The sequence below is a fragment of the Dermacentor albipictus genome, unplaced genomic scaffold (assembly GCF_038994185.2).
Source record: "Dermacentor albipictus isolate Rhodes 1998 colony unplaced genomic scaffold, USDA_Dalb.pri_finalv2 scaffold_17, whole genome shotgun sequence".
NCBI lineage: Eukaryota > Metazoa > Arthropoda > Arachnida > Ixodida > Ixodidae > Dermacentor > Dermacentor albipictus.
Genome location: NW_027225571.1, coordinates 4,204,896 through 4,229,753, shown reverse-complemented (window position 1 = coordinate 4,229,753; position 24,858 = coordinate 4,204,896). Strand labels below are relative to the sequence as shown.

At 47.4% G+C, this 24,858-nt stretch overlaps 1 protein-coding gene across 2 annotated transcripts; it reads left to right on the top strand.

Moving 5' to 3' along the window:
* Positions 1-2,132: 2,132 nt before the first annotated feature.
* LOC139052000 (uncharacterized) lies at positions 2,133-24,393 on the top strand. 2 transcript variants are annotated; one of them, XM_070529066.1, is made up of 5 exons: positions 2,133-2,315; positions 15,139-15,269; positions 17,577-17,783; positions 19,655-19,906; positions 24,169-24,393. In XM_070529066.1, the coding sequence occupies exons 1-5, from the start codon at positions 2,195-2,197 to the stop codon at positions 24,304-24,306; spliced, it is 849 nt and encodes a 282-aa protein (XP_070385167.1). In that variant the 5' UTR covers positions 2,133-2,194; the 3' UTR covers positions 24,307-24,393. The 2 variants fall into 2 exon arrangements, with proteins under 2 accessions (XP_070385167.1, XP_070385168.1); XM_070529067.1 differs by lacking the exon at positions 19,655-19,906 and having other exon boundaries at positions 2,134-2,315.
* The last annotated feature ends 465 nt before the right edge of the window (positions 24,394-24,858 follow it).

The window sequence follows — 24,858 nt, the reverse complement described above, 5'->3', positions numbered from 1 at the left end:
TATGCCCAGCCCTACCCTTTCCTCTTGGGAGTCGGCGCTGCTCAGCTCAAACTGGTAGGAACAGCAACGGTCATCCAGCGGGCTCCCAAAGTCACGCATGGTAATGGAGCCCTGAACTGAGGGCCCCACTCATCAAGGAAGAATTTCCGACTTATTTTCCAAATAAAAGTTTATTCTCCCTCTCTGCGTCGGCGTTGTCTGCTTAACCGAACGAACGAGAAGAGCGAATGATGAACGAGCGAATGCGTAGCCCAGCGGGGGATGAAAAGCGAAGAGAGCACGAGGAGGAAAGCGAAGGAGGACGCTGCAGTAAAAACATGATGCGGAAACTATGTATGAAAACAAAGCGCTGCATTAGCGGAGGTCTGTTTGCGGTGGCTGCTGTGAATCGCGCCCACGTGTTACACACGCGCTGTCTCTCGCAATCTCCCGATTAGCGAGGTACGCTCGTCAGGAAAGCTGCCTGCATGGTAATGGGAAAACACGGGGAAGGCGGGAGATGGAAATTCAAGACGATGAGCAAAACGAGAACAAGGTGAAAGCAGGAGTCAACGTCTCGACAAGTCCACTTGTCGAAACGATAGCTCTTTCTTTCACCTTGTTCTCGCTTTGCTCATCGTTCTGCATGGTCCTAGAATTTTTGCAAAAAAAAAAAACCCTCGGCTTAATAGGTGGTCGAACTGATACGGAATGGTTCCTCGAAAAAGTTCCGTTTTGTGTTCGGTTCTAAGATCGCGAAAATCATAACGGTTCGGTTTGATTAACGTTCAGCTGAAAAGAACGGTTCAGCCCCGGTTGTCGATTCAGTTCGGGTTCGGTTCGAAACCCTAGTTTTATGGGAAGGTCCTCGTCGTCACGCGTTGGCTGTAACACCGTGTAGGGCATCGTGCCCACGACGTTTGCCTCAGAACGCTAGATATATGGGCTTGACTGCCTTCAACAGCCGCATAACGAGACCAGCGATGGCGTGTGTCGCGTGTACCCTTGCTGAGAAAGCGCAGTAACCATCCAGCTTTCGTCTTCCGGTATACTATCGCCATAATGCATCCTTGAAGCTGCTCCTAAATCGTTGCCGCCACGACCATATTCACACCTTGCTCTCGGAATTGAGGTACCACACAGCCTTCGTTGCTTCGTACAAGAAAACATAAAGTAAAATGATATACGTCATTGTGCAACGTTTAAGCTTTCACGCTCTTCATAAGGAGAGTGGTTATCATCGGTACTTGCAACCACTCAACTTACCATTGCACTCTCTTTGTTTGCATGTCATAGAGGAAAAGAAGCATGAAAAGCGTATAGCTGACGACGCAGAAGCGCACCGGTGATGTAAGAGATGCCCCGTGTTGTGCCATTACCACAAGCCCGGATTCCGAATCTGCAAGATGCAGGATCTATCCTGCGAGCGCCCTAATTCTCCCTTCACAAGTCAAGATGCTGAGCCGTCAGGCAGCGGGGTCCTGCGGGAGAAGTTTCGGCTAGCCGCATGTTTGGACGTGTCGGCGTGTGCCAGACAGCCCGGCGCCGCACCTCCCTTTGCCTGGAGGTCTCCGCGCGCGCGAACTTTGAACCGGGTGGCCAGCGCGGTCGCTGGTTGGACCCCTCGGACGACCGTCGTGTGCTGACTTTGTATTGGGCCGTTTGAGTGACAATGGTTCCTCGGGGATTATAAAAGCAGCGTCGCGCTGCCTGAAAAACAGGATCCGCCGACCCACCGGGAGAGAGTGTCGCTCCCGACTGGGGTGAGATGTGTCACGCGTTTTCGCCGGACGTCGTCGTGCGAGAACAGTCGCGTTTGTTGTGAGCACTCGGCCCCAGTGCCGACCCGTTCATGTCCTGTATGATAACCTGTATATAATGTATAAAGTCCCTTTTGTTATTCTCATCGACGCCAGGCTCGGAGTCTTCGCTACCAACGCTCTGTCACGAAACGGGTGACGAGCGCTACGGGACCACAAAGCCGTAATCGTGGTGCAGCGGTACAAGTTCGTAATACTGGTGGCACCGGTTGGGTGTCGTAACACTGGTGGCACCGGTTGGATGTCGTAATACCCGGGAACCAACTTTCGCGAGTCATGTAATGCGCATGCGTTCCAGTACTGCAGCTGCGCAAAATGTATATAAATTCACGCGCTCTCGTGTTCCCACGCAGTTTGACTAAGGTAATTGACTAAAGGCGGTCACGCGCATAGGTATGGAATCATCGATGCAAGCCTCATCGGAGCCAAAGGGCAGGAACGCCCCTGCCCGCGCCGATTCGGTTCGGTCTTTGTCGTGTTACAGCGTCGACGAGAACGTCCTGGAGGTGCTATGGGGTAAGCGTAACAAGGGGCTTTCCGTAATAGCGTGCCGTCTTGTCCTTGCTACCGAAATCGAAAATCTGGAAGGCAAGCAAATTGTAGAGGTTGTCTATTGATTACCTGGGCGGGTAAACGAGCTGACTGTGACTTTTCTTACCCTTTCCGGCCTAATATTACACCCTGACGACGAGCTTAAAATGAGGGAAGAAGATAGGTAAATAGCGTGCAAAGTGGTAATGCTGGTGCTTACTAACTTCGGCTGCCGCATGTAGGGAAGAGCACTCGTGAACTAAGGTTTAGGCGTTCAGTAAAGATCCGCTAGGTGCCAATATTAATTCGGAATCTTGCACAGCGGTGTCTCTCATAACAAACTGAGCAGTTTTCGGGCGCAAACGCTATGGCGAACTTGGCGAAGCAACTGAGAATCGCGAAAACAATTCTGCTGGCTTTTAGTGTGTTCGTACCATCTTTCTGTGAAGTCAACAAAATGCCTTCGAATGTTTCGGTAATATAAACGTATTTACCAGATTGTGTCGTAGTCTCTGCCTGTTAGTGTTGCCTCTTAGTACCTGTTAACTGGTATCATTTCAAGCTTACATGCCAACAGAGTGAAGGTCGTAGCATAAGTGTTGCTGTTCTGTGTCGACTAGTACAGTGTCAGTCAGTCAGTCAGTCAGTCAGTTTTTATTTGCAGGAAAATCACATCATCCTGCGGGTGGCAGAGACTAAAGGCATGATTGCCTGACGAGGTCTCTGCCCCCGTAACAAAAGGAGCAGTCTGCAGCAGTACAGCAGAGAGCTGGTAACAAAAGAGAAGCGGTGTTACAAAGAGTACACGCATACAGCCTACATCATACATTCTATACAATATGGGTGTACTTAAACACTATGGACAGTTTATTTTTTTTTTTAAATCACATTGAAGATTCGCTCATATCAAAAAATACTTAAAAGGAAGTCAACAATTGAAACGGAAATTTACATTTGTCATTGTAATTTAACACTTTCAACCAAAAACAGAATCGACGGAAAACAAAATGAACCGCAGTGTAAAGCAATAAAGTGCCAACGTGGGCGCGTGACATTAGCTTCCCAACAGCACGTCTGGGGACGAACTTGATATCTACGGGCGCGTACGCAACTGCATTCTTTGCTGCTTTTGACAAGCGAAATTAGTCGTCGAGACATGGCACTGCGCATGCGCATGAGCATGCGCACTGCGCATGCTCGCAAGAACGGGATTGCATTTTATTTTCCCTCCAAGACTTTTATTAGCCTGCGTCCTCGGCACGAATCTTCTTTCACTCCGCCCCATCGGAATGCGGTTGGTAATCGAATCCACGACTTCGTTCCCAGCAGCGGAAACCCGTAGTCACCAAGAATCCCACGCAGGTGATGTCCCGTGTATAGAACTGCATTTATGAACAGATGAACGCGTGGCTTTGTCGACGTTGCGCCGTCTCGTACAGCGCTCAAGCTCAGTCGCGGTTCGCGAGTTCTCCGGTTGCTTTCACGTTCTCGGCTATCACTCCTCGCGGATTATCAACGTTTCGCCGCTTCTTTGGACGGGCCGGAGCATCCCCTTGTACGCATGCCTTCGTTTGCAGTCAGCTTAGCAATGCAGAGAAATAATAATGGGCATTGTAATGCGTTTCTACTTAATGGACAAAATCATTTTTCACTATAGTCCATGACTGGTGCACCGCGATCACGGCACAGTAACATGCCTCGGTTTTCTCGTCCCGTCGTGGTGTGTGCGTGCGTGCGTGTGTGTGCGTGTGTGTCATCCACCAAAGATTGTACTCGGCTTACTGCCGTCTGCTACGCTGTTAGCTTCACCAGTGCTAGCGCCGTGCGTTTGTATTGTGCCACTCCCCATCGCGCACTGCCACGACTAGCGAAGCCACGCAGCTTCAAGTATTCGCAATCGTCGCCTCTGCCTCTTTTACAATACCTCGCGTGTGCTAATGCCTTTTTTATTCATTTTTTTTTCATGCATGAGCGTGTTTTGATAATACGCAGAAAAGCAAACGGTAGGCTGAACTGTGGTTGCCATTTACATAATGCGAAGCATTCATTATTTGTGGAGAAGTGTTGTATATGCCTAATGTAACTGTTCTGTAGGCAATTGTTATGCACAGGTATATTGATATGTTATGCAGATATTGATTTCACATTGATATATATAGATATGATATATATAGATGTGCAGATTGATATATCTTATGCAGATATATGTTATGCACAGCTGTATTGTTCATGTTTATAATACGGAACGTTTGCAATCGCAACAGAACATTGCAAGCCAACTCAAACCCAGTGGCACATGCCTAGTCGCTACTGTGGCACATAATTTCAGGCTGCAGTATCACTGGGATCGGCTCACCAAAACCGCACTAGGCTCGCCCGTCATGAAGTCCCTGGACTAGAAGGATGCTTCGTATTTGAACTGATCAGCGCATCGCGGTTTAACCCATTAGGGACCGGTTTCTTTATTTTTTTGCTATCTTGAAATAAGTATCATACCTTAACTTACATTTATACTAATAATTCACATGCAAGAAATTATTACTCCTGCCTAATTAGTTTTTGAAATATAGCCCGTGACCATATGGTCACACTGGGCCCTTACGCTACAGCGAAATACGCGAAGTTAAAAACATTTATTTCAAGCCATGAAACATCACAAAAAACATATATAACGAATAGTCGAGCACTTATTTAGTGTGATATGATATAAATAATCGAATACACATGCGGACGTCATATGTGTGCGCCGCGCGGTTGCAATTATCTCATGGACACCTCCACCTCTTGCCATTAGGTATTGGTGCACCAAAGTGGGCCACTTGGTCATACCGTGTACCAGTCAGGACATCGCCAGTCTTTGGTATTCTGCGTTGATCAGGTCCTCTAGGCTTATTGTTCCATCGCATCAGGTAGCTTTCTGCAATTTGCCTGCGGAATTCCACCTGCGTGACGTTAAACCCTGTGCTACAAATTAGCGCCTAAGCGTTGCTGATAGATACATCGCAAAGTGAAGTGAAAATCGGCCACCACCACTTTTTGCAACAGATTGCAATCCTATAGGCGCCTGCATTTGCATCCATCTGGTCCGTACCGCCTATAAATCTTGTACTTAGCAACAGTGTTCGGATGGGTCACCTTGATTCGCTTCTTCTCACCATACGAGTACTTGCCCTATCGAGTACGGTATTGTCAAAAAGATCGAACAACTCAACAAGTGAAAAGTCCCTGTGCGCAGCAAAGTTTGGGTCGGGAAATATGCTAAGGCTTGTCTGGAGATCACCCTTCGTCCACTTAGAAGCAGTGGATAATTTTGCCGGAATGGCCGCATCAACTACAGAAGAAGAAACCTCTGATATTCTGTCACCTTGCTCGCCGGGGTCGTCATCGTCCGAGTCGCATCCACCAATGCGGCGTCCGTCAGAGAAAACAGTTTCAGCGCTGGCTAATAGCTACCACCTGCTTAGAATGTCAATGAGCCCACCTGAGCCTTCATCGGCCGAGTTTTCATCCGAATAGGTGCTAGCCTCTGGCGGCTCGATATAAACCACTGACACGTCGTCATGTTCCTCAATGACTGCTTCGCTATTTCTTCCCACATCAACCTATTCCGACAATAAAATAAGAAATAACCACTGTGCGAACGCGCCAGCAGCCCTGCACGAGATGAGAATGCAGTTAAAAAACATAAAAAGTTAGGTAGCCTAAAGGCCTAGCGTGACCATATGGCAACGCGCAAGATAACACGCACGTTCATGGATAAATCAAACATTATTCTTTCACAAATGCTCACAGAAGGTCACATATTCAAAGAGCAATACGGAGGTGAGGATATTTGACTATTGCTTAAACAAGTAGTAAAAAAAAACGCACTTACCCCTTGGAGCGATGCATGGCAACGCTACTCGCAGAGCAACACTTATTCCTGCATTTGCGAGGGGCTCCCACAAAAAGACTGACAGCTGCTGACACTTGGTATCCATTAAGGAAACTCTAATCTGTCAATCGGCATGTCAATGGCGATTTTGGTGCCGTTTTGTTAATTTTAATTAATTGAAATCCACTGTGCAGACTAACGTGACCATATGGTCACGCTGGTCCTTAATGGGTTAAACCTTATTCTGCATTTGTTAAAGGAACATTAAAGATTACCAGAAAGTCGAGTTAAAGGGATAAATTAATGGTCTAGAATGTCTAAGGCGTCAATATAATCGCGAACAGAGCTTTAGTAACCGAGAAATCGAGGTAAATGCATGACACGATTTGACACCCCCCAGCGACATTCCGTTACTAGCCCGATGACGAAAGCACTCATCATAATTTGTCACTAGTACTCAACTACTCGTATTAAAAAGATCATTTCATTAGATTATAAGACGGAAGAAAATGCTATTTGTCTACTTCTATTCGATTCTAAGAAAAAAAATAACATTTTGACGTTACCCTTGAGTAATATGGGTGATCCAAAGGTTTCGTTTTCGCTCGACTTTGCGCCGCGCGCGCTTTGGAGTTTCAGTTGTTGCTTTATCGCGTCGTGCTGCGGTGGTCCTGCTGGCTCGCGAAACTTGCATTTGGAACAAGCAGCGAGAATGCCACGTCCATGCGATGTCGTGGGATGCGCGAACCGTCCGCGGAACTTGGCCAAGGGCAGTTGCAGCGGCGAATCCAACGTTACTTATCACTCTGTGCCAACGAGTGAACCTCTCCGTTCGAAGTGGTTAAGTGCCGTACCTCTGCCACAGCACGCTGGTAAAGAGCCGAAAAATCACGTAGTGTGCTCGCTGCACTTCCGCCCAGAGGATTACGAGTTCAACGCCGACTTACTGAAGTCGCGTGAAGTGCCTTTCAAAGCAGGCCGTCGCGTACTACTACTACGACGACGACGCCGGCAGCGCGAGCCATGAACATCAGGTCACGTTCATCAGTGCTTAAATCGCTGAACTCGAGCCCAGCATCACGAGCTAATGTGTCGTTGTCAGGGTCATCCATTGCAACGAGCCTCGAAGTTGGCGTTATAAAATAAAGAACCAGCTTATTGTGGTGCGCTTTCCCTTCCGCTAGCCACTATAGTGCCGCTTTCTCGCTGCTGTAGGCTCTGTCTTGGCTCTGTTTTTGGCCTCGCGTTTGCGTTTTGTGCAGAAAAGCCGTAGCGCCGTCTGCGGGAGCCGTGTTACTCACTGAGGGCGCAACGTCACTACGAGACCATGATGTCAATACTCCTCGATCGGAGGGCGGGTGATTTGAACTGCGCTAGAGATACGCGGACGCTTCAGAACGCATTTTCTCTTAAAATAAGTCTCTTCTTCGCACGAAACAAGAGTTTCGAGGTTTCTGGGATGGTATTTCAAGTTCACGTTGACTTAATATTAACCTTTAGTTTCCCTTTAATAGACCACATTTTCGGAACCGGGACTACACAGATCTTCAGGATACAAACAGCGTGACATATTCCGCTTGTTGGCACGTGTACTTATTTATCCTTTCCTCATGGATTGCATTTCCCCGGCTATAACAAATTAATGTTACCGCTCAGCGGGAGACGCGCCCGCACGATTGCAACTTACTCGAATGTTATAGTCGATTTTATGTTCTCGCCGAACTTTGTCATCAAATGGTATGCGCGACATGAATTGTGTATTACTTTCTGGAACGCACGCGGGCGCCAGGGATTACGCTGGAACGCTCGAGTCGTATGTAAAATCCGACGCGCTTCACCCTGTTGCGGCTCGAGGTGGCGTTTGGGCCAGGCATCCACCGAGCCCATCGACGAGTACGTCTAGTGTAGGATTGAAGGAAAAACGTTTGATTTACACTGGCTCCAGATTAGCAAGCCCACTTGTACGAGAATACTAAACGTCAGAGTTCACATCGGGGCACGGTTGCCCGCCTTGCTGCAAGAAAGGTGCCCGCTTTTAATATCGTCGACTTTACTAGGTGACTAGACGAGAGAATCTGGTGGCATGTATCCCGGACGATCGCAATCGTCAAATCGGTCGCTATATCCCGCCCATGACGTCACATCATTCAGCCGCACTCCGCCTCCGATGGTGGTAATTATGCGGAGGCATATTTAGCAAGCAAGCGGCATTCTGGGCATAAGAGGACGAAGCCATTCTCACGGTAGCATTCGACGTTGGCCCTTTTCATCATTAGTTCAGGTTGTCAGCTGCAGGTAGAGGGGCGTTTTCTGGACCCATCAGTCAACGCTGCGTTGACTTCAGGATAGGCGCGGATAACTGGGTGAGGTTGCCTCGTGGCAGTCGTCTAATTATGGTCCTTGGCTGTAATGAGACCATCACCTGGGTCGGCCCACACGAAACGCGGTGTACAGCATTTCGCCCTGTTCTGTCCTTATCTCGCGATAGGTAAATTTTAAGGCGTCGATTGAGCTCAATTGCGCTGACATTGAGCCTTAACTTGCATCTGCTGCCTTGCACGCGGTGGTTTTAGGAAGGTCTAAGTAGTTATACTCGGGCACGGTAGTTGTCTCCTGTCGGTGGATATCTGAACTGTATCGCGGCCAAAGAAATGAAGCGTTAAAGAGGAAGTACGTCGCGTATATATTCAGCACTGTCCTTCGTGGCGCTCACTATGCCTTTTACAGAGCAGCTGTATATATGGCAATCGGGAAAAAAATGTGCCAAAGTTGAAAAAAAAATTTGGGCCGACCCTGGTAGTGCAAACGGGTCCAAGCTCAATGGCACATAGCCTTGTGGGGTCGGGGACCTGTAACGTGCCCTTGAACTAGTCTTGTCACACGAGGGACCCAAAGAATTCCCAGGCGCAAGGGTAGGAACAGATGATATAAATAAAATGTTTGGCACAACTTCTTCAAAAAGGGCTCGCACATATTACCGCGTAAACGCGCGCTAGCGCCACGTCTTCCAGAGGTGGCTCTGTTGCCGGATAATTCCAGCGTGGAATTTGACTTCTCGTTTGTCGTCGTAATGGGGAGGCGGCGTTGGGGCTATGCACCATTCCTTGAGGTGGTATGAGCCATTCATCGTCTTACGTGACGGACACATTTAGTAACGCGTGTAAAACATGCGGACGCCGAGCAACGCTGCGACACATGCTCTGGGAGTGTACCGGCAACAACGGTAATCAAAGCAGCTCCGTTGGCGACGCGTCCATAATCGCGGCTGTTGCCAGAGTAGAAGGCTCGAGCTCCGTTCTTCCCGACGCCGCCCCGGATGCGGGAGCCGCCGGGGACCTTCTCCGTAGGCGTCGCCGCCGCTGGGAGGCGGCTATCAGAAGTTCAGAGCTGGCAGACCAGCTCTGGGCCGTCCGGCAAGCCGAAGATGCCGCTCGAGTCCAAGAACTTCGAGCCGTCACCTGAGGCCACCACATCAAGAACTGCCGGACTATTCTTTACTAAAGTTTCTTCTTCTTCTTCTTCTTCTAGTAACGTGTAACGCGAATGCGTTTGTATACTCGTACAACCACGTTGACTACAGATTATCTGGGACAATATGTTCGTTCCTTTGTTCAATATTCTGGGTCACCTCTGGGTCGTGCGCTAAGCATGCTTCGCTGGCCATCAGCCATTCGGAGTGGAATGGCTCATGAACTTTTTCAGTCTTTCATGTGTAATTCTATTTAACATTGTTGTACACCTTGATAATTTTCCCCATTTGCCCAAGACCAAGTGAAATACGTGTTTAGGATCCCGTAGATATTTGCGTCTGTCCTGTAGCAACGATGAGTTTTGTTCAGTGTCTGTGAAACTCTGTGGCGTGTAAGCTATATGACTTGACACTCGTATGGCTGGCGCATATCGCTTCAGCGTTAACGACGATCTTTCACTGTTCGCGTTCAGACTGAGAGGCTCGTGGTTTGATCGTACAGTAGCTGCGTGCTCCCTAAATAACTTCATGACACCTTCGACTCGTTCCGTGCACACACGAACTGTGAGACGCGCTACATGCCTCGTACTTGCCTTTGTAAGCTCGGAGAAGCTACTTCGTAAAGGAGTGCGCTGATACCAGGCCACATGGACATGGAGCTGCCACGTTTATGCCAAGCCTGATGCCGTGCAGGGCTCTGGCAGGAACTTTAGCAGACGACCACGCTAGCGGAGAATCCCGACTTCCGAACTGCCTCACGTGGCATCGGTGCCGCGCCGTTGGCACCTTCGACCGGCCAGAGGATGCTGCGACCCTTTCGTTTATTACCACAGTGTCGCCGACGCCGGCCACAAGCGAAACAAAGTGACTCGTTCATAACCCACGACACGCATACTTTCTCATTCATGTGGATGTTGCGCACCGGGCATTTTGGAGTTTCGGCTTGTTCGCGCTTCGGCGTCTCGATCGCGAACATGCCGTTTCATGCGAAACCCGCGTACTTCAACTTTTTCAGATCTGCCCCTGTAGCCTTTTGAAACGCGATCGGAGGTGCGAGACGTCTAGCGCATCCCTTCTATTTTATTTCTCCCCCTACCCCTCGTTCGCTAGGCTATTCTGGTGCTACTTTCAACTGCGGAAAGCGTTAGCACAATGTGTATACCGGGCGTCCCAGATAACTTGGACCAAGATTTTTGAAGTACAAGAGCTCTGGAAAATTCACTCTCTCGGTTCTCTCCTCCAGAACGGTGCAGCTGCGGACGTTAAGAAAAACCCAGCGCGCTTCTAACGGATCCACTGTAAGCTATACTAAACACAGAGGAAGGCACGCGCCACTGGTTTACTTGGAGTAGCACTGGATGACGTCGCCTCCGCGGACTTGGGCAGGCGTGCCCTTTATCCTCACTGTTGTTAATGATGTACATGGTGAGGACGGAGAGGGCGCTACAAGGAAATAATATCGGGTTTCGTCTTTTATAGAAAAACGGGCGGGTACATTAGTAGAGCAGCAGCATCCAGGTTTATTTTATGCGGGCGACATTGTGTTGCTATAGCTAACAAGCAAAGTCGTTTGCAACGTCTCGCTGATCTGTGGACAGGAAGGCGAGAATCGCGGTTTGAAATGTAGCGTTACAAAATCGGTCGTTATGGTGTTCAATGAAAACGGTGAACAGACAGTGGCATTACAGGGCCAGGAAATACCTCGGGTAAAAGAATATAATTATCTTGATATATGGATAAACGAAGGCAATAAACATATGGAAACAAAGAAATAAAACAGTAAAGGGGAAGAGAAATGCAGCCATAATGAAGCGCAGAGTGCCTTGGGGATACCATAGCTACGAGGTGCTCCGGGGTATGCGGAAAGGTATAATGGTTCCAGGACTCGCTTTTGGTAATACGGTTGTTCGTATTTTGAAATCAGGCGTACTATCGGGACTCGATCGCAATCAAAGGTAAGTGGGACGCCTCGCATTGGGCGCTCACGGGAAGACTACAAATGAAACTGTGCCGGGTGATATGGGCTGGAGAAGTTTTGAAGGGAGGGAAGCGTACAGTAAAATTTATAATGAACGACTGAGAACTATGGAAGAAAGTAAATGGGCTGGGAGAGTGTTCAGGTATTTGTGCAGGAAAACCATTGATTCACAGTGGAGGAAAAGAACGAGGAAGCTTGCCAGCAAGTTTGCGGCCTGTAGGGCGAGTAACACAGCAACAAAGAACGTCAAGCGGAAAGTCGGGGAGGCTTAAATAATCTCGTGGGTGGCCGCAGTGTAAAAACGACCTGCCATGAGTAACTACTTAAGAACTGACTAAATCAGGAAAGAAACCATTTATGATTACTCAATAGGAAGCTCATTAGTTTTCGAAGCGATATTAGGATGCCGTAGAACGCGGATCTATAAAGCGAGATGTAAGGGGGCATGTGCTTGCTGCGGTAAAGTTAGGGAAACGATGGAGCATGTTTTATTCGAATGTGAAGTTATTTGCCAAGCGGTCAATTTAGGCATCACTGGACTCCTTGAAGCTCTTGTGTTAAGGCCAGAGAAGGGGGAAAGTAAACATGTCCGCAATAGAGATTCGTAAGAGGCGATTGGAAGATTGGTGGAATAAAAGTAGGGAAACGACAAAACGGAGACGTTCAAAGACAAAGTTCACACTAGGGGGTAAAAAAACTTGGTTATGGGACTTCATCGCGGGCTTTTTCTTTAACTTGGTTAGGTCATTAGGCAGTATAGCAAGAACTTGGTGGCGCAACGCACCACCCTGTTCCAATGTGGACGCTCCAAACATCCATCCATTCTTCCGTGTTAGCGGTGGCGCTCGCCTGACGGAAAGGAACAAATTGTCATTGCGTATTGCATGATTTGAGTGCAAAAGCATTGTTGCCTGTCGAATTCGTTACGTCCATGATTCGCGACGTCATTGTCACGTGTCCTTCACCTCTCTATTGATCTACGTTAATTCATCTTGCTCTAATTTGTACAACCTTAATCCACTTTATTTCGCCTTAATTCATTTTACTCCACCTTCAGTCACCTTACATTAACTTATTCCAACTTTATTTCCCTCTATTTCGCCGTGGGATTTCGCAGTTGGAGCCGTAGCAGATCCATCGCCAGGGATGTGAGATCATCACTTCGTCACGTGGGTTTAGGTACCGTCGGATGTTAACGCCGCATGATCGCCAGATTTTCCGCTTCACCGGACGTATAATACTTCCGCATTAAAAAAAAAAACGAAAACTCCGTGCCTTTCCACTCTGTGAAGGATGTTCACCGAAACATTGTATGTTGGCCCCTTCATGGCGAACTGCACCTCCACCGCGGGTCGGCCCGGCATTGGACTTTCTTAGGGATCGGCCCCCCTATGGGGTTTTTTCCCTACCACGCCAACGACATGAAGATTTCCTTCGACAGCAGAGGTATGCAGCTTCGTTGTTCAAGAAAACTAGAAACTTCCCTTCAAGGCTACCGTTCGCCGCAAGCGCTTCCCGGTAACTATTATGGTTGCATGAGCTGGCGTTGCAGGCAAGCAACATGTAAAAAACTTGTGCAAAAACCCGCCTAGCAACTGCTTTTTGTGTTCGGATATAGCGCTTTGCAAAAGCCACGCACAGTTAGCACGCCAGAAGAGCAGCGCGAGAACAGCGCGACTTGCTTCTGCTTTTAAGCCAATACGGGAAAGAGGGGGGGGGGGTGCAGTCAGAGGATGCTGACCCGAGTGCAGCTGGCGTCTTGCGTTGGCCTGAGTCTTTTCCTCAAAGGCTGAATTTCGCCCGGAACATGGCCAATTTTCTGTGCAACCAACTTGACTGAGCCATACGAGGTTTCTGTAGCTGCGGCTTGTAAGAGTTCGGGTCGGGCATGGTAGCTGGCCCATGCCGTCGTCCGACTCGCCTACGCTAAGGACGTTGTTGAAGAGGGGAATCTGTTATTATCGAGAACGAGGAGCGCGGGATTTATTTACAATATCTACATAAAGGGCGGAGAGCCTTACATTTCATAAGTCTAGCATGGCTGAAAACGAAGCACACCGAAGAGCCGAAAATGGCTGCTTAAACCCTCTTTCCTCTGTGCCGTCCAACCTTCGGCGAATCGGAGCGTTCAGCCGTCGAAGGATCCGCCTTTGAGTGCGAGGGCTCACTTCCGCACTTGTTTCACTGACGACACCGAACGGAGTGGGGCCTCGTCCGAACGGAGTGGGGCCTCGGAGTGGGGCCTCGAGTGACTCAAACTGGCGCGTATATCCAACGATCGCAGTCCCAGGGGGAGCGACGTAGGACACCCTTTTCCGGGAATCTTCCTCCTCCAATTGGTCCGTGAAGGCGACAGTGAACCAGCTAACAATACTCGGTCTGCCAAACGTGTCTAGCCTTACTGGCGGCGTAGAGCTGTCCAAAGAGGGCGTATTGTTGGCTTCATGAAACGCTTCGTCGCGGCGGGGCCGGAGAGAGCAGTAGGTCACCACCCCCGCTGGCCAGCCGTAACAGGCTCGTATGCTTTTCTTGGCTATCACGCGCCTGCTCGTAGCCCGCTCGAGCCCCCGAAGGCGGATTGAGGACCCTCGAAAGTTTTTTGGGTTGACCTGAACTCAATGTCCCAAGTCTGCATGCCTTGCGTTCTGCGCATGTTGCGTTGGGGCTCGCTGTCTTCTTGGGGCCGCACTTCTAAAACTCCAATTCTACCACAGCATTGCTTGCCGACCACCTTCACTGCAGCGTGGATCAGAGCCGATTTTTTTCATATTTTGCGGGATTTCGTTATTGGCAAAGTCAACCAGGCAAGTTTTCGCAAGCAGGCAATGCATGCATCCGCGGTTATCTGGTGAGTTCTACGACTTCAGAATTGACATGTTAGGTTCCAGTAATAATGAGTAGACCAGATAAAAACAATATTCAGTGACTAAAACAATACTGCTCAGTACACATGACTACTGCTAATATGCAGTCGGTACAATTTCTTTAGCGCTTTTGGTTTTGAAAAAAAAATCTTGGTCCAAGTTATCTGCGACACCCGGTATATGCTGTTTCGTTGAATTCTGAGGTATCATGTGCCAAAACCACGACCTAATTATGAGGCACGCTTTGTTGGGGGGACTCCGGATTAATCTGGACTATCAGAGGAGGGGATCCTCAACGTGCCTCCAATGCATGGGGCAAAGACCGGACCAGGCTGGTACAATCATAATTCGGGTAGAATCACAAATCGCATGATTGCACCTGTAACATGGCAGCCGTTGTGATAATGCCGCTTCTTTGCGTCAGTGTTCTGGACAGGATTGACGGAAGCTGTAATTTTCCGTTATGTGACTGTACTTGCGGTTATGTATTTTTCCTCTTTACCTAATTTTGATAGACTTGTATTTGACCCCCCGCCTCTTACACAATGCTTGTGTTGCGCCCGCAAGGTGTATTTACATACAATTGTTTTCACTCAGTCCATCTGTTCACTGCTTGTCTGCAGACGAGGAAGTCGACATGGAGGAGCTCCTCGAGTTCTCTTTCGACCAGATCGACAAGCTAGCAGAACGCAGGGGAAAGACGATCGCCACCACTGAGAAGTTGCGTCTGTGGGAGTATGTGCAGCAGATGAGGGTACGTGCGCATAAGTATCGTGTACTCGAGCGTCGATCACCATTGAGGATGAATATCGAAGATGCGAACTGCATTTATAATCATTGGGCATCGCAATCTATAGTTTACTCTCTAAAAAAAAGTTTACCCCTTTTGGGGCTTCTCTTGTCCCACAACGATAAGTGATCTGCCTTGCTTGCGTTTCCTCTCTTGAAAACTCGGCGCTCGCTACCTTCCTGTAGAGAATGCTGTGTAAAGCCGATAACGCGCAAGCCGTTCGTTACTAGGCAGTACCGGGCTCGTAGCGTTAAAATAATGTGGGGAAGACAGGTGGTGATTGTTGTTTGAGGGAAAATACAACCCAAACGGTATAAACGTTTGCTGGTGTACAGCTATATGTGATGGCTTCCATTCCACCATCAGCCTGGTTCAAATACGACTGCTTTACAGGTGGTATATATCCGTGAAGCCTCATTCAAAGTGCAGAATGTTTGCCGGGTATATTAACGATGACTCAAGGAATCGGTGCGTTGGTGAAAATGTTCTGGCACACTTTTTCATCTATTGTTTCATATAAAGGTGGTCGATAGTAGCTCCGTGCAGCTTTCATGAGCCATTTCGATTATCGATTCCACCAGCAGGTGTGGTAAGTTCTCGCTCAGTGTACTACTAATTTCCTTGGATTTCTTTCTTCTTTTTTTTGCATCCACGTAACCTCAAGGGCGCTTTATGATGAGTATGACCGTTCCTCACGAATAAGTGATTCTTGAGGATGTTTCGAAAACAATCGACGGTGATGGTTTTCACGAGCACCGGTGCTGCTCTTAACGAGTCATGTGCCCTTGTCAGTTAATGTCTGCAGACAACGTAATTGTTTATTTCTGGCTCGTCCGTGTAACCAGCCCTCGGGTACTTGTATACCACATTGGATCGAACACTCGCACTTGCATTGTATAGCACTCGACAACCTCCTGCATTTTTGCGCTGTGCAATAATTTTGTTTTGTGCGTAGTATCCTTGTCTTTCCTACATTTACTCGAGTTTCTAGATATTTATGCAGACTCATTCGCTTCGCTCTTGTATTTTGTTGAGATTTGATAGTGGACTTCGCCCGTTGCTGTCGGCTCATTGCCATGAGCTCTTCCTTCAGTTGGCTTTCAGCTATTGGCTGTCTACAAAAGCGACTGATCTGCCAGCGATTCCGTTCTGTAGCTCTGCACTTCCGGGAGAGCGAGGGAAGAAGTTCGGAAGGCGGTAAACGACCCTTTGTCAATCTTAATCAGCGTACTCCATCGCCACCAACGCTATACCAAGAACGAGTTTCACGCTCTGCTGTATACTCAAAAGCGTGCTCAATATTTAGGTGCTTTGTCGCTTGGGTACTTAAAGTAGCATAGACGCATTGTGCTTGATTTGAAAACTTTGCCCATGTGCTGTCTACTCTCTGAATACGTTCGCTTTCTTCAGGGTACTTTATATGGCAGCACGTTAGTCTACAATTTACAAGGTGTTTCGGATAACTTTTACTTCCTTTTGCCATGGCAAAATACCTTTCAATATTGCTCGAGTTTGTATAGTTTCTATTATTTCTTACGTACAATCTTTTCAACTTAAAGAATTCCTCGATTTATTTGAAAACATCCTTCAATTCTCGAGATACAAAGTGTTCGTACTCGTATCCAGCCTTGCAAAAAGCTAAAGCTGGTGATTTTCGAGGCGCTAATTAGGCAAGTTAGGTTTAAAAGTGCAACTGTCATGCTCCTGGTAGTCATCCATGTGTCATAGTTTTCGTCTTGACGCGCTACGGAAACGTGAGCGAATTGTCTTGTGCAGCCGCGGTCTTCCTTGTTGGACGCGTTGAATGCACTCGCTTCCTCTTCCTGAACAGCAGTGATTTGGGCTTATTGGTAAGACATCGTGAGGCTTATAGCGCGTTAAAAAGAGAAGGACGAAAGTGAGGCGTGCCACATACAGGTGCTAAAAAAAAAATAGCGGCTGTATGTGTCACGTCTCACTTTCGTCCTTGTCTTTTTAACGCGCTATAAGCCTCACGATGTCTTACTGAACGTAATTTCTATATCGTTAGGCGCACTAGAAGTGTACAAGCACTATGGTAGTAGTCAAATTTAAAAAAATACCGCCAAAAAAACCTACTAATTGAAATTCACAATATCGGAGGAAATAGCCTATTTCATAACTTCAATTGTATCTTCTGAAACACCCTCTGCATCTACGATAACACGTGGCAACTACAATGCGACGGCTTATTTTCATGATTCGCAGTCGCGAGCACAGTGGACGCTTTATTTTTTTCCTGCACCTTCACAGTGCGAGCAGCCTTACTGGGTAACCAAGGAGTCTGTGCCCTGGGACGAAGTTCAGGCCAAATATTCCCTTCCCAGTCGGTCTCTGTCGTCCGGCTCCTTCCATTCTCACCTGGAGCTCTCGGGGACTGGACTTGCCACGCCTCCACCTTTGCTCTACTCCCTGAGCAAACCCCTGCCGCGAACTTCTCGTACTGCAGCCGCCAATGAGGTGAGTCTTTGCATCAAATTTATCTGCACTAAAAGCTCACCGGGGTATGCACATGCAGGCCGGTCACTTTAGTCGGCTCTTTCACTACGCAATTATCCCTACTTTTAGTCAGTGAATTACGCAATGCATCTTGCGCCTGGACTTTTTTTCTTTCTTTCCTTTCCCGTTAATTTCCCTCTTCGACATTGCAGCTGAATGAGGCTCGCTGGTCGAAAAGAAAGATGCTTTTAGAAATTATAACCAATATGGAGGATCCCACGCGTCTGTTGGAATCGGTGAATTGGCGAACGGATATTTCATGTTTATTGAAATGCAATTACTTCTGTGTAGCTCACCGTCCTTCACTCAATGCACGTTGTGGTCCCATTTCGTTCACTTCTACTTTTCTCTGCTCCAAGGTGCTTTCTTTGCCGACTCCACTTGTTGCGTATAGTTCTACTCGTGTATTCGGCCACCTGTTCACCCATTGTCACCTACATACGGCGATATGATTCAATGATGCTCCCATGCCCATTTGAACATGCCAACTTGCACAAACCCAGTCGCCGAAGTTGCTGTATTCTCGGCGGGGCATCACGCAGCACAAAATTAAGTGAAGCTTCACTTTCAATAGTTTAGCGTCAACAGTACTGTAACAATGGAAAGGGTGAACAGGATTTTGCAGGGCCGATTTGTGAACAGAAACCGTAGTAAAGGTCGCTCCTAATTAGAGAATACGTTTTTATCGTGGTCTCTCTCTCTCCATATTACTGGTACTTATTTTCACAGCACTTCATGACTAGTAAACTACGGATGCACGCAGCCCGCTTGTATGTGCATCCTACGTCGATGGAAAAGCCTGGGAACCTTCAGCGTTTGCTGTTATCTAGGCCAGTGCGGTGCGCTGGCGGGAAAGGTGGGCCTTCACGGATGAAGCGGTGATGCGACGAAAACTTGGGCAGAATTATGCGTCATTCGTGGCGCTTGCGTATCATCGCACCTTTTCAGGACGTCCTGACCAGCAACTGACAGTCGATGGTTGCATAGGCCTACGCATACATAAAAAAAAAGTTCACTGATTCCGAAACTTAATAACGCGAAATTTGAGCGCAGCTGCATGCGTGTTCATTTCGCGATATAATGGCTGGCACTGACAAGGTCCCATGCGGCACGTTGCACACGGAGCTAGCTGTGGTGTGACTGCCTCGCTAATCATGACGCGTGGGCCCGATTCACAGGATCCGCCGCTCATGCAACGCTTGTTTCTATGCAGACGACGCAGGCTACTCTGGCGCCATCTCATAGCCGTCGTCGCCGCAAAACCCGCCGTGCGCGCCACTACGCTTTTCTCACGCTATGACCGTATCATCCTCCTCCGTTTTATTCCTTATGCTTCCGCTGCATCCTCCTCCTGCGCTTTCCTTCTCGCACTCTTTTCGGTATGCTCGCCTTTCATCTCGCGCTGTGCTCGTTCGGTCGGTTAGATGCTGCGAAAGCTTCCTAATATTTTCCAGAATACCAGGGTTTATTGGTAGTTACCTTGCTTTATTTGATGCCGCTCCTTTCATTATATTTCGGATGGTATACACATGCTAGTTGCAAAAATGCCCATGCCTACACACGGCGAGTCCGCCTTATACGGTGCTCTTTCATACCTATTCCAGATGAGAAGTCATTCTTTCTCTAATATTACTTGTACTCACTTCTCTGGGACTTCCAAGGTTCTTGAAATGTACTCGCAATGATGTTGTAACGCTGAAACAGCACTACAGAGCCCTAATTAAGTTGGCTGTGTCATTTAGTGACACGGCTAGCCCCTGTAGTTTTGACTTTCCTATTTAATTCCTCCTAATATTTTGTCTTCAGCTAACGGCAACTTTCTCTCTTGCCAGAACTCGTCACAGCCCTCGAACCAGCAGAAATGCGATCCGAACGAACGCTTCACACTCTCCGAGCAGTGGGACGCTGGTTCACCGCACCGGGGTCATGCTTCGGCAACAGGCTTCAAGAAAAAGCAAGGCTGGCAAGGACTCCTGGGGAAGGTTTTTCGTCAGAAAAACAAGGGTCCTTCGAAAGACGACGACAGTGGCGAATTCGCCTCCTTCTTTGCGGGTGTCGCCAACTCCTCTAGCCCTTGTTCGGTGGTATGGTTGAGCGCTGTTGAGCTCGCATATTCCTTTCATTTTTATCTGACCCTTCCCAAGTGTGCAGGGAAAACAACTAAAAATACCTCTAGTTAACCTGCCGGCCTTTCCACATATTCTGTCTCTCGTAATTTGTCGTACCGCCTTAATTAATGTCGTCTAAAACTCCACGAGAACGTCGAAAATGCGAACTAGTGTACTTCATATCTTCGTGCACATTCTCGAAATTGCAGTGTTTCTTAGCTTTCATGGCGATTCCGTCAGTGTTGGCTGAACCTAGTTGCACTCTTCGTCGTGTCCTTGTAAACGAACACATCATTAATAAAGCGTATAAAGGGCGAGCCCTCCTCCACCATGGAAGTCGGCAGAACGAGTGCTGCACTTGCTATGTGCCCTTTTTCTATGGTATCTTGTACCACTATATGAGAATACGCCCATCTGAACACGGTGACCTGTTGAGGGTGTTAGTGCGTGCACGTGGTTAGCGCTCGCAGCCCGCGTTAGCCGAATGTCGTAGAATTACGCATATGTATCTTTTCTACCCAAAAGTGCGGAGAAATAAAAAGCTGATCGTGCAGTCCTACTTACGGCATCTCATGTGGGGCACTTCCCTCTCTGTTGACAGCCTTCTTTTCGTACGCATTGTGTATGTACAGAATAGTAATTTCTGAGTTGAGTAGGCTCATTGGTACTTCAATTAAATTTCATTCACTTCACAGCGGACAACTGTATACACCTTTTAAGCGCCGACCTGCGTCTGTGAAAATGAAAGCATAGTGCTTCTATATAAGGCTCCCGAGCAGTTTAAAAATTAATACTTTCGAACCGTACGTTTGTCTCCGTAAACGGCACAGCATTTATGGATTTCGCGGATTAGCCACTGTAGTAGGGTCATCGATTTAAGGCACTCCAGATGTAGAGTTCCTGGGCTCCGTCTGCTTTTGACGCGCTGGATGTAGTGACAAGAGTTGAGCAATTCCGTCTAATGTAATTTCAGTACGCAGTGGAAGTTGCCGCTGATCAGAGGTTGGGGACTTCTCTTATTTGTAGGGGCCATCAATCTTGCGTTTATCATTAATATGCGTGATAGACAGTGGGTGCAATAACAAAACGCAGCACCCGTGGCAACAAAAGCCTGAAGCAGCGCATGTAGTGTGCCATGCCAATCCAACTTAAGGATGTTACTGCTTCGTTGGCTGCTTCATTCTATGTAATGTAGGGTGTCGCATAAGCATTGCCAAGGTGCCTTGCCAATTCCGGTAACGTGCAATGCGCATACATTTGCATGTAATATGCGAAGTTGTTATTCTGTACGGGTTTCTAATGCAATTACTCCTGTATTATAGACGGCTGAGTAATGTCTTTTACGTTGTCGGCGGCTGAGTACAATTTCTGATGGCATTTTGTAGTTGCACGCTTCTTTCGATCTCCGTACCCGATCTGCTGCCTTTTGATTTTTTTTTTATTAAACTGAACAGCTTCTTTCTGTGTGCATTATGGTAGAAACCGAATATACAGAGTCGGAACATGCATTATCGCATGTATCTGCAGTCGCTGAAGGAAAGAAAATATTTTGAACCATGCGGCATGAGCAGTGATGTGGAAAGTTAGGCTAGTTTGTGATTGATCATCATACCTTGCTGGTGAAGCAGCGCACGGACACAGAACACGCACAAGACGACACTCGCTGCACTCGCAACTATTTTATTTCAGAACACATACTTCATATGTATATACCTGCGCACCCTCGGGCGTGAAAGAGAACCAAGCCAAGCTTAAAGGCATTTTTAACAAAATCACTTCTCCGCGCATACTCGGGCGTCAAAGATATGGCACCTATCTATCGTGGTGTGCGATCCTATCGTATTTGCTGCACCCCTAACATATTTTTACACAATACTTTTCCTTTATTTACTTCCAAAAAAGGCAACCTCACCATGGCTCAGATGTACAGAGGGCTGACTGATACAACCCTCTCCCCTCTTGTGAATGTGGAAGGCTTCGATTATTTCCCTGGTCAGATGATCCTTATGGTGCAATAAAACTGTAGTGTCATTGTAAAGCGGCCAGAACCCATGTTGTGAGCAGTGCCCTTTAATGTGGAAATTAGTGTTTCCCGCCAGTGATTTTTTTTTGTGTTCCAAAAGGCTTGTTTACACACCGACCCGTTTGGCCGATGTACACTTATCCACACGATATGAGCAAACAGTAGACAACGGACGACCTGCACTCGACAAATTTTTCCTTATGCTTGACCGTGCCCTCAAAACCATTTACTTTTGTTTGTTATACCTCTACGAGCCAGTCCGGCACATATTTTTCCGAGTTTGTAAGGCGCTGAAAAAACTACTCGTAAACCATATCTGCCACCTACGTTTTTAAGTTATGCGCAATTCTGTGTGCATATGGTATTGACACAATTTTTTTTACCGTCAATCTCTTTTCTGTTACGCTCTTTCTGATAGCCATTGCGCACATAACGAATCAACTTATAGGTGGATGTACACAATACATGTTTTAGAGATCCTGCATATCTCTATTGCAACACTCCGCATGGTCCCTTATTATCGAGTGTTAGGCAATGTTAGGCAGTTATTATTTTTCTTGACCTACTAACCTTTTACCTTGAGTCCACCTTTGTACTGTGGAATAATGTTATGTACAGACAAAAGTCCGGTATATGTATAGGCTCAAAGGTAGCCCCGGCTCTTAGCACGATTTTTTTAGATAGCATTGACAAAGCGATTGATGCAAACCTCAAAGGCCTTGCGGTAAAAGTGTTCCGTTTTGTAGACGATTTTTTGGCTAAGTCGAACATGGTGTTTTGGACATGAGAGTAAAGGAGATCTTAAAAAGTGTTCAAGGACAACAGCCAAGGACTGCATTTCACGGTTGAGTTACCAAAGAATGGCAAGCGCCAGTTTTTAGATTTGCCGTTAACTACCACACCGGACCACATTTGCTGGTCATACACTCCACGATCGGGAAAACCCTTGCTTAGCTACAATTCGGGACACTCAAGTCTTAAAATGTGGCATAGCTTTCACGTGCCGGCGGGCGGCCTTAACCAAGTCTAGCCCGGAAAAAATAAAAGAAACATTCAGCCACCAAGTTATCAGACTAAAGAATGCAGGATGTGAAAAACATGTACGGTGTACATCAGCCTACAAGTTGATTCGTTATGTGCGCAATGGTTATCGGAAAGAGCGTAACAGAAACTCGGAAAAATATGTGCCGGACTGGATCGTAGAGGTATAACAAAAACAAAAGTAAATGGTTCTAAGTGCACGGTCAAGCATAAGGAAAAATTTGTCGAGTGCAGGTCATCCGTTGTCTACTGTTTGCCCATGTCGTGTGGAAAAGTATACATCGGCCAAACGGGTCGGTGTGTAAACACAAGCCTTTTTGCAACACAAAAATTCACTAGGGGGAAACACTCATTCCCACATTAAAGGGCACTGGGCACAACATAGGTGCTGCCCGCTTTACAATGACACTAATTTTATCGCACCATAAGGATCAGCTGACCAGGGGAATAATCGAAGCCTTCCACATTCACAAGAGGGGAGAGGGTTGTATCATTCAGCCATCCTTACATCTAAGCCATGGTGAGGTTGCCTTTTTGGAAGTAATTTAAAGGAAAAGCATTGTGTAAAAAAAAAATTTTAAGGGTGCAGCAAATACGACAGCATCACACACCATGATAGATAGGTGCCTTTTCTTAGACGGCCGAGTATGCGCGGACAAATTATTTTGTTAAAGATGCCTTTATTCTTGTCTTGATTTTCTTTGACACCTGAGTGTGCACAGGCATATAAATATGAAGTATGTGTTCTGAAATAAAATAGTTGCGAGTGTCGTCGTCTTCTGTGTCTTCACTGTGTCCCTGTCAGTGCGCTGCTTCACCAGCAAGGTATGATGATGAGCAGCGACATCACACGCTCACTGCAGGTCTCCAACACGCCCACGAGACCTTCTTTCCGGTCTTCAAAGTGATTCGATGGCCACTCGTCAACAAAATTAATCGCGAGTGAAGTGTCCACCATCGTATGGATGCAGGTGAAATAACTGTCTGCTAACGGAAGCAATCACAGGGAACGGCCCCGGTACTCATGCCTTCGGCATGTTCGTAACCTCGAGCAGCGGCGCAAGTCGCGCTGTCGCCGTTTCGGTCGCTTTACGTAATCGTTTCTTTTTTTACGACGTCTCAGAGATGCGGTTTGATAATTAATGCCATGCGGATTCTGCCCTTGTCTTCTCAGAGCCATGAAGAGGCATTGCCGTCTCCACTCAAGGGACCCGAGAAGAAACGCCCGACAGGATTCCTCCGACGGTCTCTGCGCAGGGTAGCCACGGCTACACGGAAACGTGATTCGCGTGACGTTAAGACCGATATTTAGAGCATGCTGTAAACATTTTATTTCAGTTTATTTTAGTTCTGACGAATTTATCGCTTCCTCTGTGCGAATAAATGATTAATTCCCGGCTATTCCCTGTCTTTATTTCCACGCTAAAGAAATCATCGTTAAATCTGGGAAGAAAAAAGCCGGTCCAACAACAAATACCAGCTGATAATCGGATAGCGGAAGTGGAAGCCAGCGGATAATCGGCGAGAACACGAGTGTTTGGGTAGGGGTTCATGACAACCGGAAACATTGGATGTAGTACGGAGCGTTATCTAATTGAACGTTAAGTGATAAGTTCATTATCAAATCACTCTTCGGTATCTGCAAAATATAACTAAGGCACCATTATATTCAGTGTCGTCTTTAATTGGGGCTGCGTTCCTGTTTTTGTGGTTTGCGCGCAGTCGCCGCATCGTCTCGTGTAATCTCGGATAGCGGTGGTGTATTGTTTTGTTGCAGTCTGGTGGTTACCTGCAGTAGTTCTTTTCTTTTTGCAGAATATTATTTCCTGTATATCTCCTATTATATGATTGACAAATTACCTTA